Raw genomic sequence first — 14,551 nt, forward strand, 5'->3', positions numbered from 1 at the left:
TCAATGGAGGTAAACATGTTTGTTTGTGTCTGGGTCTAGGACGTAGATTTCCACTTGGAAATTCTTAAACTTTTTGACAACTTGAATATTTAAGAGAGGAGGCTGACCTACATCCCGACTCTATTATTGCATCCTAGCTTTTTATATAATGTTGTTTACTTGAAAAATTAGTCATTCTTGCCTTAATATTTGAGGCAGAATCTTATTGTTATTTTCAGTTTTACATTTGGGGGGATTTATTTATTCAAAATATTCACTGGAATTACACAGTGCTCAATAATATTCTTGGACTAGGACATTAATTTGTAATTATAGTGAATTTACACAAGGACATTTGAATTATGTTATTTTGATACATTAAAATACTGTTAACACACCATCACAATCCAAGTCACTGGCATATTAGTCTATTCAAGACTATGGGCACATCAACACATTCAGTATAGGAATTTATCTTGAATACCACTGGAATTCAATTGATACATTTGGACTCGCGATAGAAATTTAGGGACTATTTGGGATTTAATTAACTATACTGTGAGTTTTTAATTTTCACTTTTCTATTCCAGGGAAATAAATTATTTGTTGAATTTTATGAAACTTGTCGGTGCATTAAAATGTTAACGTCTAGTAATAAGAACCAAATAATGCATGTAGATAGATTTCTTTATCAAGCGTTAACACAGAAGTATTCCTAAGAATGTATAGTTGCGATAGAGGTGTACGAAATATCAATAAGTGTACATCTTTTGTGAAGAATTAGGTCGACCTTTCATTCAGACATGTGTTCTCTACAGGTTTCCAATGATTAACTATTCAATGTGTCTAAATCCAAATAAATCAAGTCATACTTACCTTGGAAAGGGATTGAAACCAAAATTGTACTACTTTCAGGGGAGAAATTTTAATAGGAAAAGAAAATGCGTAACTGCTTCAGTGTGTACATGAATATTACAGTTTCAGGATTCTTTTTTGTCACCATTGATATTAAAATACAAGGGCGGTCAATAGGGCTGTCAAAAATTTAAGATAGTTTAAATTCTAATCAAGAAAACTTTCTTCTTCCTGTTTAAGTCTGTTACAAAGAAAACAAAAAAAGATATAAATCCTTTTCACCATGGCAACTCAACACCCTTCAAATCTCCAATGAAATTTTTTGTTGAACAAGTTGCAAAGGACATTCCTGTACAATTTTATCAAGGCAAGCAACTATAAAGATTGTTTTATACCGGACTAAGGTCAATGTGTGGAAACAGTTTGTCTTCTTTTTGTCACTGTGACCTTGACCTTTTATCTCATCAAGCCAAATTCAGCTGGGTTCTTCCTTATCCAAATACAAGTTATCCACAAAGTTTTCTAACTTTAAGATGGTGGAAAATTTGTTGTTTTAAAGTTATTGTGCAGAAATGAAATTGATGACATACGGAAGGATATGTGTATGGACAAACGGCTGGAAATCACAATACCGGCTGCCTTATGGTGGTTATATAAAATGTGACAGATGGAAACATGAAAACTATGTTCCAAGCTTTTTTTAAAAATAGAAATCTATCTAGTTAAAGTAGATATTTTGGGTTTACTCCTGGAAAAGTTTCCAACCTAACTGTTCTGGAAACAAAGTTAAGCAAGCAGAAATGTATTGACAAAATTAACTAATATGAATCCCAAGTAAACAGCTAAATTAATTCCTCACATGCAATACTGTTAATCATTAATTTCAAATCAAAGAAAAGAAGAAACTGAGATTTGTTCCCCTTTATTAATAATAATACTGTCTTAAATAGGTACAGAAAAATATGTCAATAAATATATATTGTACATTATTTACACATTTGATTGACATTACTTATTATCACATTTTAAAAATGCAGAAAATAATGTGTACAGTTACTCAGTAATGTACAGTATGAAAAGTAGTTTTGTACAGCAGACTGTCCTATTTACAATTTGTTCATCAAGAACCCTTGAAAAGGTAGATTTTAACACTTCGCTCTTTAAAAAGAGACTAATTAAAAATAAGTCGTAAAGAATCCTTTAAAAATATGTTAGTTTGTGTTTAAACTTTATCAATGAGGCAAGTTATTCCAGCCTATCAATGAGGCAAGTTATTCCAGCCTATACAAAGAGGCAAGTTATTCCAGCCTATCAATGAGGCAAGTTATTCCAGCCTATACAAAGAGGCAAGTTATTCCAGCCTATCAATGAGGCAAGTTATTCCAGCCTATCAATGAGGCAAGTTATTCCAGCCTATCAATGAGGCAAGTTATTCCAGCCTATACAAAGTTAACGGCCCAGATATTAAGTTGTGTGGAGTTTCATGGTTGAGGAAACTGGAGAACTTGGTAGGATATGGGGCTGATGATCACCTACTCTTGCCCATGCTGGAGCCTAGTATCAAACCCTGCACCACTGAGGTTTAAAGAGAGTACTTTACCACTATGTTATCGTGGCCCCAAATGTCACCTGGTATGCAACAAAGGCACTACACTAAAATCAATTATACTGGAGGGCAATATCACAGGCAATACACTAAAACCAGAGTATACTGGAAGAAAATATCAAAGATAATACACTAAAATCAGAGTACAAAGTAGGACCATTGTTAGAACCTATGAAAATAAAACTTAGTGGCCAAATATCAAATGGAAGTCTATATTTCTATATATTGCCTTTTATATTTGAAACTACTGTTTTACTGCACTAATTGATTTTTAACACATGAAAACAACACAAATTAAATCTTTATATATCGAACATTTTATACTGAAACCCAATCAGACAGGCAGTAGTGTAGAACTGGAGAGCATCAGAGAATGCAGTGTTGACTTGTAGCTGCTAATTGTCCAGTATTGAGTTGGACGTTGCTGTCCAGTATTGACCTGTATTGACTGGCATGTTGTTAATCATCCAGTCTTTACCTGTATGCTATTGTCTAGTATTGAACTGCATGCTGCTAACCATACAGTATTAACTTGTATGCTGCTAACTGTACATTATTAACTTGTATGCTGCTAACCACAGTATTAATTTATATGCTGTTAACTGTACAGTATTTGACTTGACTTGTATGCTGCTAACTGTACAGTATTAACTTGTATGCTGTTAACTGTACAGTATTTAACTTGTATGCTGCTAATGGTTAAGTATTAACTTGTATGCTGTTAATTGTTCAGCAATGACTTGTGTGCTTTTAATTGTCCAGTGTTTACTTGTATGCTGTTTACTGTCCAGTGTTTACTTGTATGCTATTAATCATCCAGTGTTTACTTGTATGCTGTTAATTGTCCGGTGTTTACTTGTATGCTGGTAATTGTCGAGTACTGACTTGTATAATGTTAAATACATTACAGCAGATATCACACGTTTTTTTGTTGTTGGTACAAAATATTCATGTTAATGAGCTCCGAAGTCAAAGTGCTTTCTCATTGTTACTGTTTTTAACAATGGATCCTGATATTCAACCTTTTCTTTAATACAGTATTTGAAGTTCTTTACATAATCAGCACAAGCATTATGTTTGGGTCTGGCATTCTCATCCTGGAGAATCACAAATCAGATTAAGGAGGATATTGGAATACACAGCATTTATGTCCCCTGTCACATGATACCCTGGATCAGCATTTATGTCCCCTGTCACATGATACCCTGGATCCTCATATCTACCATCATCTCTGCTAACCTTTGTTACCTGAGAAGATAAAATGGATATTCTTTATATTAAACAAAAGACACCAAATTAGTCATGAAATATTTGATACATACACTGTGATATTATAGTAAATTATACAAGAATATTTGAAAATGTTTTGACAACAGTGTCAAGTTAGGTGCAAGCTTTAATAACAACTTGAAATGTGTATAGAAGCCGAGACCAAACTCATTTGGCAAAGAAACAAGCCATTATGGCATAGAAGACACAAGTAATGAAAAATGTGACACATACATTGTCAGATTGTTGTCTAGAAATATTACCAAGTGTCTTCAGTTCTACTGCATGGTATAGTGAGATTTTGCTAAAAGTAGGACAAATGAGAACAGAGTCTGGAATACCAATTTCTAGGGAAATTTGAAACAATTTCATGTCACAATACAGCTTAATACAAAAGAAAGACACAGGCATGGTTAGATCATATCTTTCACAATTAAGGTAAGTTTTCTTTCACGGTCCAACATTCATTTGATGTAGGAGAAGCACCTTTAGAGAAGCTGGTCAAAATTCTTGTCACAAGTTGGTAAAGCAGTGTTGATTTTTTTTCTGATCTGACATGTTTAGAAATTTCAAAAGATCCATCTGCTCTAACATTTTCCGTCATATAACATCCACAACTCACACTGTAAAGCATACATTTCATTCAACATTTTCTTTAAAAATACAGACTGGTTCATTTAGCTAGCTAATCAATAAAATGAATCTGTGAGGCAAGTTCACATTTGTTGAAACCTGTCTGTTTTCTTGGAAATGGGTCATATACAGTTGCTACAAATAGTAAACAAGGAAAGTACTTTTTCACTATTCTTTCACAGCAGTCACCTTTTTAAGAATATTCTCAAATTTACTTGAGTGGAATTGAAGAGAAGATAACAAAAATGCCAAAAATAACTTTTTATTGCTTTCATTTTTTTAATTATTTTTTAATGTACTCAATAGGCATAATCCATAACTTGGTGAAAAAAGGTGTAATGATTATGTCAAAACAGTAATGGTTGGTATGTATGCATTAAAAGAAGTGAAACGCTATACTGACTAGATGTTTAGTGAGATGCCACTGTATTGTCTTAAGGGTGACAACAGTGATGTTGCAATTTAGACAGAGTGTTCCATGGGATAAATATTTCACGTCATTGTTTTAAATAAACCAATTGGAAACACTGTTACATCTCTGAGCTGTGATAATAACTAATGGGAAACACTGTTACATCTGAGCTGTGACTGTATACTGCATATTATGAATAGTTACCTGGTGGAAATGACAGGCACATTTGCCAGGATGGAAGTCTTTATATCTTGATGCAGTCATATTGTAGGTGGCTACCCCATGAAAGCCATTGTGCTTAGCATATTCCAAAATGTCCTGCTCCATTCTCAACAGTGCCGGTTGACCCTCCTTGAAAATAAATAAATACAGTGAAACCTTCCAAGACTGAAATCCATGGGGATAAAAGCATTGTCAACTTAAGTACACTATTTTTACTTGAGACTTTTGTTAATACAAGTAAATGTTTACATATTTTGACAAAACATCAATTATTAAAATAGGTACCTGTGACACTTGGGATTTCACTGCATCTTTATGTGTTTTAGTTTGGATTTTGTTTAACACTACATTATATTATATTTAAAAACCATTGGTTGGCCACATGCTATGGCAAAGTTTTGATTTTGTGTGGTTGATTCTAGTGCACATTGATTTGGAATGTGCTGTTGTTGTTGTAGGGTTTAACGCTATTTTTCAGCACAAGATAGGCTATGCATGGCAGCCAGTATAAATGTTGGAGGAAGAACAAGGGAAAACCCTGGAAAGAACCGCCGACCCACGAGAAGCTACTGGCAAGCTTTCTCACATACCAACATTGGCTGAACCAGAGACTCAAACCCACGCAGACAGAGGTGAGATGGCAGTGATCTGTAATGGTGAGCGCTTTAGAACGCTCAGCCACCCCGATTTGGACAGTGAAAATTTTATTGTCTTCAGAACACAAAGGTTTCAGTTACATCTATGTTGGTTGGTTTAACAACACTTTTAACATATAATTTTTTAACATAATATTAACTATATTGTGTAAGGTGTCTTTCCCAAAAGACACGCTGAGGTAGCCAACCTAGGCTGGATTGGAAGCATATTGAACCCTGTGACCCTTGGATTATGAGTCTGATCCTAACTCAAATGAGCTACTACAGTTCCCAGTTACTAAAGGATTTCAGTTTACCATGGTTTTGGGACCAGAAGTATATCTCATTTTCAAGAGAATTTCAGTTTACCAAGGGTTTGGGATAAAAACATAATTCAGTTTCAAGAGAATTTTGGTTTAACAAGGTTTTGGTTTAGAAATATAGCTCAGTTTCAAGGGAATGTTAGTTTACCAAGGTTTTGGTATAGAAATATAATTCAGTTTCAAGGGAATTTTAGTTTACCATGGTTTTGGTATAGAAACATAATTCAGTTTCAAGGGAATTTTAGTTTACCAAGGTTTTGGTATAGAAATATAAGTCAGTTTCAAGAGAATATTGGTTTACCAAGGTTTTGGGACTGGAAACAATTTCATCATTTGTCTAGCCAGTCATCTTTCCATGTCCTCCAAGGAAAGTTTCAAGTCTGACGTAGATCAAATCATTTTGAAAGAATATAGCCAATTCAGTCATACAGTTTATTTTGAATAATCTTATAAAATGCCCATTGAGTTTAAATGTGTTTTAGTGTCTTTATATGAAGCACATGTTGTGTTCCTCAACTCTGATGAATTGCTCCCCATAAAATATAATTTATATAAAAAATATATAGGTGAAGCAAAGAGAGTAAGTGAGAGAGAGGACAAAAACCGAAAAGACATGAATGTATTAAGGGTACTGATGACTTGGTTCCTGAAAAATGATACATTAAAAGGATCAAACGTATGAACATAAACTGCAAGACAGTATACAGTATACAAATCTACTTAATACATATGCCACAATGGTATGTGAGAATTCTTGCCAATTCCCCCCCCGCAAGGTTCTTCCTCCACCATCGGCACCATGTAGACTATAAACTGAAAAATGGCACTAAACCCAGGAAAAACCCACAAATAACTTGAATATTTTTTGTTCTGATTTAGTGGAAAGAATTTGATATGGTGTACACATATGCAGAGAATGCAAGACTGATATGGTGTACACATACGTAGAGAATGCAAGACTGATATGGTGTACAGATACGTAGAGAATGCAAGACTGATATGGTGTACAGATACGTAGAGAATGCAAGACTGATATGGTGTACAGATACGTAGAGAATGCAAGACTGATATGGTGTACAGATACGTAGAGAATGCAAGACTGATATGGTGTACAGATACGTAGAGAATGCAAGACTGATATGGTGTACAGATACATAGAGAATGCAAGACTGATATGGTGTACAGATACGTAGAGAATGCAAGACTGATATGGTGTACACATACACAGAGAATGCAAGACTGATATGGTGTACAGATACATAGAGAATGCAAGACTGATATGGTGTACAGATACGCAGAGAATGCAAGACTGAGATGTGTTCAAATGGTCATCATGACAAATATGCAACCAAAGGGGTTCGTGTTCAAATCCTAGCACTGGATCATCTCAGCTCAGTACCATGGTGTGTCCTTGGGCAAGGCGCTTTATCCCGATCACTTCAGCACCAAATGATCTATTTACGCTGTAGTGCTGTAACCCACCCACCCCCCGACCACAAAAATTATGTATACATAATTGTAACTAGTTTTTACATAGACTACTATTTATGACACTCATATTCTGTATTGGAAAAATATTTGATTATAACTCATGCAAACAATACAATAAATTATTGAATTATTTTTTTAGTCAAGGCATGAAAATGGATATTTTTGTTCAGTTGTTACCTTTGAAACATATCTGACATTCTTCACAAGTTGATGAAAACCAGCTCCAACACCTTTAACAATCTTTGTTATATTGGATAGACCCTCCCTGAAACATAAACAACAATGTCTTACAAAAAACGTCCACATTCAGTTTGACAAGAGCTACAAAAAAAACCTACAGACTGTCACACCTGTGTTGACTTTTTTGACCATAAAATATGGTTCAATATTATGACTGATAAGTAATTTTCTGAGCACAATCTAAAATGTAGAGTAGAATTATCCACATCTTACTGTAATTATATGCTGACCTTTCTTATCCATCACCTACATAATCCAATCAATTCTAAGATTTAACAACGTTTATTCAAGAAAACATCATCAAATATAATTCAGTACAATGGGGGTTCAGAAGAAAATTTGAAACTAATACTAATTATTATTTCTTTCCTAATCAATTAATTCTTAATTAATTGGAATAAACAGTTGTATTCCTTTGGAACTTTGATTTCTTTATCATTCTTTATAATTAGATTAACCAGGTTACACAATACTACAATTTTTCACAGTACTAAATTTAATGTAATTTTTGTGTGCATCAATTTACTTTTCAAGATGTATCACTAATTTTCTTTTTGGGCTGCAGTAGCCCACCAGTGTTTAAAATGCCAGACTCATGACCAGAAGGGGGTGCAGGATTTAGTAAATCATGCACCTGAAGCCCAGGGCTTACCACAATCCCAGGTCTGGGCTACTATATCATGAGATCTATAGTAGCATATGGACATCAGATATCGTGAATTGCTCATTAAATTTTACTGAACACATCTACAAATGTATTTTAAATACGTTCATATAAGGACAGTCTTAGAGCCAAGTCTTATATTCAAGTGCTTTTTTGCTTCTTTTGGGTTAATAAATTTATGCTTCTTTTGGGTTAATAAATTTAAGCTGGGCAAATCAGTTTCTTTCCTTGGCAACATGCTAGGCTAGCATATGATTTTGAAATTTAGCTTTTAGTTTCAGCATATGATTTTGATATAGGGATATTAATTTATTTTCATGGTAGCTCACTGAGTTAGCACAAATCTGTAATATTTGGGTCATTAGCTTCCTTTCCTGGCAACCCAGTGGGCTAGGACGTAATGGTATAAATTATGGTTCTTAGTTTCTTTTCCTGGTAATCTGCTTGGCTAGTATATGATTTTTAAATCTGGGTTATTAATTTATTTTCTTGATGGCCCACTGGGCCAGCATATGATTCTAAATTCTGTTCTACTTCTTTTTCTGGTAGTCCACTGGGCTTGTGTAAGAGTTTGAAATCTGGGCTATTAGTTCTTTTCCTAGTAACATACTGGGCTAGTATCTGATTTTAAAATCTGGGCTATTAGTTTCTTTTCCTAGTAGCCAACTGGGCAACTGCCATATGATTTTGAAATCTGGGCTATTACTTTCTTGTCCTGGTAGCTTTCTTGGCTAGCACCTGAATTTGATACTTTGGCTGACAGTTTTTTTTGTGATAGCCTTATGGGCTATCAGTTTATTTTCATGATAGCCTTATGGTCTATCAGTTTATTTTCCAAGTAAACCTGCTGGGCAATGAGCTTTTTATCCTGGTAGCTTTTGGGCTAGCTTCTGATTTTTAGATCTCTTGGACTTGGATGTCTCTGGACATGGCACTTTACTTGAAGATAAATTCAGCATGATATGACATTATGTACTGATGTGCTGTTAAGCACTGATCAATCAATCAATCAATCAATCAAATTTCTATAAACACAATTTTAATCACAATAACTGAGCAGAAGTAATCCTTCAACATACAAAAAAATAAAGCAGGTTCGAGGTAACTAATTTAAATTTAGTATCTCTTGTGAACAATCAACTAAGTTTAGAAATAGTCAACAATCTGTTTCAAAGAAAAGTTCACATTTGAAAGAAAAGACGTGAATTATATTCAAGGAAATTTCTGAGTACCTTTTCAATGCAGCCATGGTAATATCAAGGTGTTGTTTGGCCAACCATTGAACCCCTCCCACTACCATCACTGTGTTGTGGTTGTTGTCAAGGGGGTGAGAGCTGGTAAAGAAAATTAAGAGTCAAGCAATATGCACTAAATGGCCCTGGTTCAGTGTTGTTGAATTTCTGATACAAACATGATTGCATTATGTTTATACAGCACAGTAAATAATAAGGGATGTTCCATTAAAATAATAAGGGATGTTCCATTAAAACGGACCCAGGGAAGGTACTTTTAAAGTGGTGCATTCATAATAATAGATGTTCCATTAAAACGGACCCAGAGAAGGTACTTCTAAAGTGGTGTATTCACCCACAATTGCAATTTAGAATTTTCTTATAATTTTAATATGAATTCTGTGAAATCAAAGTAGCCTGGCATATATTTTTTTAAAAATTGCCTTCCCTGGGTACCATGTATGCTTAAATGGAAAAGCATTTATGATTAGGTAAATAGTTCATCACATTTTTTTGTGTTTCTTAAAGAATTCTAAAAAAAGCTGTTATGTTAGTTCTCTTTGACAACATCAACATGAATTAGATACCAGTAACCTTACTTGTATTTGTATGTGTCATTCCAATTTTTAATCATAAACTAAACAGTATATTTTTTCCCCCTTTAAGATATTGTAATTAATGTATTAGTATCGTTATTGGAAAATTGGTTACTGCAAGTATTAAATGCATCATTCTTCAGGTTAGTCAATGCTAACTCTAAGACAAGGTTCCGACCTTCAAGAAAGATCTAGTGCACCCACCTGGAAACCTTGCATAAGCAATACAGTACAATTGTACTTGCTGTATTTTTCTTATGTAAAGCTCAGTTAATCATTTTATCTTTATTTAATTCAAAACCATAGATTTTTCCTTAGTTTGCTTTTGTGCGCAAGGATGCCATTTACAATGAATTTGACTTCAATCAAATATTCATAAAACGATCACACAGAAAATGTTTTCTGATCTGATTGTGGATAAATATCATGAATTAATTTACCAGCCGTTTAATTGTGGTGTGAAACTGAAAAAAATCAATACTGGTAATACTTGGTTATTTTGATATTGACAAATTGTTTTAATTAATAAAAAACTTTTAAATGGATTAAATATCAAGTGAGTTGAATAAAATTTAAAATTTATTCACATTTCTTCATACCAGTACTACATGAAAGTCACTGGATATAAATTACATGGAAGTGAATACATCAGTGTCTCAGTCCATTTCGTTTAGAAGAATAACATTTTAAAGACCACAACATTTTTGACATATGTACTTATTTTTAAAACAGAATTTCCCATAAGATTTATAGCCAAATTAATATTGTTAAAATGAAATGAAAGCATGGACTGGAACTGTTACTTATTTGATGAAATGAAAGTATCATACATACTGCACTCAGCAGATTATGATCTATGCTGTTTGTTCTACTATTTACCCCTTACAAAATGCATAGACCCAAATCTGCTAGCACAGATGTGATGGCAGATCTGGGCCTGTGTAGTTTGCACTTGGACTCTACTTGTGAATATCTATAGCAGACACCTATGTACTTAAGTCCAGAATTATTCATGTCCGAATTAAATCTAAGTAAGCACTTGACATCATTGTTTTTTTTTTTTTTAGTGACTTACCTACCTACCTCCTGTTAACATGACATACCTACGCACTGTTACCATCACTTACACAGTATTGTTACAGACCTTACACACCTCCAGTTACTATCACTTACACACCTACTTTTACCATCACTTACACACCTCTAGTTACCATCACTTAACACAATAACCGTTACTGTCATTTGGACACCCTGTTACTATCACTTACACCTGTACTGTTACAGACCTTACACACCTCCTTTTATGGACACTTACACACCTCCTGTTACCGTACAAAACATTTAGGCAGATTCCACCTCAATTTTAGGTGGATTCAAGGTGTATTCTGCCTTAAACAAACAAACAAATTTCAGACAGACATTATGCGGACTGGTAATACGGCTAAGGCAACAGACTGATTCCGTCTAATAGTTAAGTGTACTATTTCTTATATTTCTGTTTCTCCTGTTCCAAGGGATAACAGATGGAAGAGTTCTGATTGTCCTGTTCATTTTCCTACTTTAAGACGGATTATGGACTTAGACTGATTTTAGCAGAAATAAACATTATCAAAAGAACTACAAGCTAAGATGAATCTCTGGTGCAAGGTGGATTTTGGACTTGATCTGAAAAATAATTTCGTTTGCTTCCTATTAAAATATGCTCTACAACATCATACCCTAGTGAAAATGTGACTGAAATTTCAATGAAATGACAGTGAAAATTTTTGGACATTCATTCAAATGTCTTTTTTTTCATTAAAATTAAGGTATTTTAGATTTTACCAAAATTTCTTTTGTGCTTGAAATTTTAACAACTATGCCAACATTTCTGAAAATATGAGTGAGTATTTATTATTGAAGTTTCACTGACAGTTTTCCAAAAATTCTGAAAATATAGCGATATTTTGTGATTGTAATATCACTGACATTTCAATAAAAAAATATCAATAAGATAAAATTTACTTCATGTTTCTGATAGCTGTAATTTTATTGTTCATTTTGGGAACAATAACTTCTTTTTACATCTTTCCTTGTTATATATCTTTTTCAAACTTTTGTTTTCTTGTTTTTTGTCTTAAATTAGAAGTTTGCTTTTCTCTTGACCTGAATCTGATTTTCCTCAATATGGCCTCCAAAACTTTTCTTAAATATTTTATTTATAATTCTCTATCCGGTCCCATTCTGCAATGTTGTTGTTGTGGGGGTTTAACGCCATTTTTCAGTACACAATAGGCTATACATGGCGGCAAGTATTAATAATGGAGCAAGAACCCGGGAAAACCCTGGAAAGAACCACTGACCCATGAGAAGCTACTGGCAAGCTTTCTCACATACCCACATTGGCTGAATCCGAGACTTGAACTGGCACAGACAGAGGTGAGATGGCAGTGATCCGTAACAGAGAGCGCTTTAGACCACTCGGCCACTCGGGGCCCCCATTCTGCAATGAGCTTTCTTATAAGTATTTGTTCCATATAATCTTTAACAGATGATTCCTGTAAAGAGCTTTCTGATTGGTCAAAATTTTGTACTTGCCCAATTAATTGTTGCATAACAGAAACTGATGGGAATGAGCATGCTTGCTAAACATGGTGATTCCAATTTTTGAGCAGGATGTGAGTTTGAATAACCATCTGAAAAAATGTGTATCAATGAGAATAGCTTAAATGCAAAGTAAACGAGAACATAATTGGTCAATCTGTATGAAAATTGAAAATTGAATGCCAGGACCAGCGTTTTGCTTTTTGTGACATGAAGAGCTTTACAATAGAGGCTAACTTGCTAAATATGACCAGGAATTGAACCAGGATGATTTTGAAATTATATAACTTCAAACTGATTGACTTCCAGAATTTAAAAAGGGACAACGTATAGATCACTGGTGGATATTGTTGATATTGTTGCCAGACACCCATGTCTATCAAAGACAGTCATATCTTTATGGAGCTTTCTTGGCCCACACATAGAATCATCCTTTAATATTGTGAGTGGTATTATTGTTTATATTATCAAAATATTCTAGGTGTGTTGGAATTCAATGTAAAATAAGAGTACTTATATCATGATAAATGTTTGTCAAGGCTGCTCAAGAGACCACAACAGCATCATAGTTTGTACATTAATCAAAAGTAAAGACTGCACTACAAGTGACATATGGCAGCTTCTAGCATTTCTTCATTTCATGTCTCAAATGGATGCATTTCTGTAATTTTGCATCACTTTCACAGCTGAATTTTTCAATGCAGGATAATATTTTATATCATTTGTGTTCACAGATGCCAGTGCATATGTTCCAGGCTTCATATTTTGATTTTTAAAATTATTTAGTGTCAAGCCAGACTCTTCACATCATGTTGTATATACTGTATATATTGTACATAACAGATAGAAGGCCTCAAGGTAGATTAGTTCTGTAACTAATTGAGTTACCTTCTCTAAAAAAAGTCTTTATTATTATTATTATAATTATTATAATTAACTCCCATATCTCTTGCCTTGGATGTCATATAATTACAACATCTGTATAATTTTGTTTTATGTACACTGAAATATCACCTTGGCTAATAAGTCCTGTTTAATTCATATCAATTATTTATTTGAAACCTTTTGAAATGTCTGAAAAACTATTGTATTTTCAGTAAAATACGATATAATGATAAAAATTTTAGTAAAATCTCACCAAAGATTAGGTAAACTCTTATAAAATGTTCAATGAAATATCAGAGATCTCACCAAAACTTAAATGAAAGTTTAGGCCAAAATTTTTGTGAAACATCACCAGAATTTCAGTGAAAGTTTTGGTCAGAATGTTTGTGAAATCTCACAAATATTTCAGTGAAATTATAGTGAGATCTCACCAAAATTTCAATGAAAGTTTTGGTCAAAATATTTGTGAAATTTCACCAAACTTTCACTAAAATTAAAGACTTGAGTGATGCCATCATGGATTAGGTTTCATATGCAAGAAAGAAAATGAGGACAAGGAAAACCTAAATCTTATTTTGATAATGATTGTCAAAATAAAATTTATGATCCTTTTTAAAAATTATTGTGAATATATATCATTGATTCCCAATAATGTCCAAGAATCAGTAGACAGTTTAATAGAAATCTGAAGCAGATTTTTTTATTGGATGATATTTATGTAGACTTTTTACCCAGCTTTTTTTAGATGAAAACCTTAGGCAGATTTTTATTTCTGATGGAAATTTCAGGCATTTTTTTTTTATTCAGGAAGAATTTTATTTCAAGTGGAAATCTTAGATGGATTTTTTTTGTTTAAGCGGAATCTTAGAAAGCTAATCTGCATATTTCGCCTAAAATTCCGCCAGAAATCCACCTAAAGTCTGCTT

General features: G+C 33.5%; 1 protein-coding gene and 1 long non-coding RNA gene across 4 annotated transcripts in view; one reads left to right on the forward strand and one right to left on the reverse strand.

The window, feature by feature from the left end:
- LOC149803975 (uncharacterized) overlaps positions 1 to 14,551 on the forward strand; it is a 119,491-nt gene that overhangs the window by 82,753 nt on the left and 22,187 nt on the right. The gene's annotated exons all lie outside the window — the stretch shown is intronic.
- The window catches only part of LOC149803978 (uncharacterized), a 170,245-nt gene continuing 157,434 nt past the window's right edge, over positions 1,741 to 14,551 (reverse strand). For all 3 annotated transcript variants that reach the window (XM_089953833.1, XM_089953832.1, XM_089953834.1), the window contains 4 exons: positions 9,562 to 9,663; positions 7,603 to 7,690; positions 4,959 to 5,105; positions 1,741 to 3,688 (listed from right to left, as the gene is read on the reverse strand). In XM_089953833.1, coding sequence (XP_089809959.1) covers positions 3,533 to 3,688; positions 4,959 to 5,105; positions 7,603 to 7,690; positions 9,562 to 9,663 — 493 coding nt within the window. In that variant the 3' untranslated portion in view covers positions 1,741 to 3,532. The remainder of the gene's footprint in view (positions 3,689 to 4,958; positions 5,106 to 7,602; positions 7,691 to 9,561; positions 9,664 to 14,551) is intronic.

Source organism: Sinohyriopsis cumingii, chromosome 3, assembly GCF_028554795.1.
Source record: "Sinohyriopsis cumingii isolate HCF-2022 chromosome 3, ASM2855479v2, whole genome shotgun sequence".
In the NCBI taxonomy this organism is placed as follows: Eukaryota; Metazoa; Mollusca; class Bivalvia; order Unionida; family Unionidae; genus Sinohyriopsis; species Sinohyriopsis cumingii.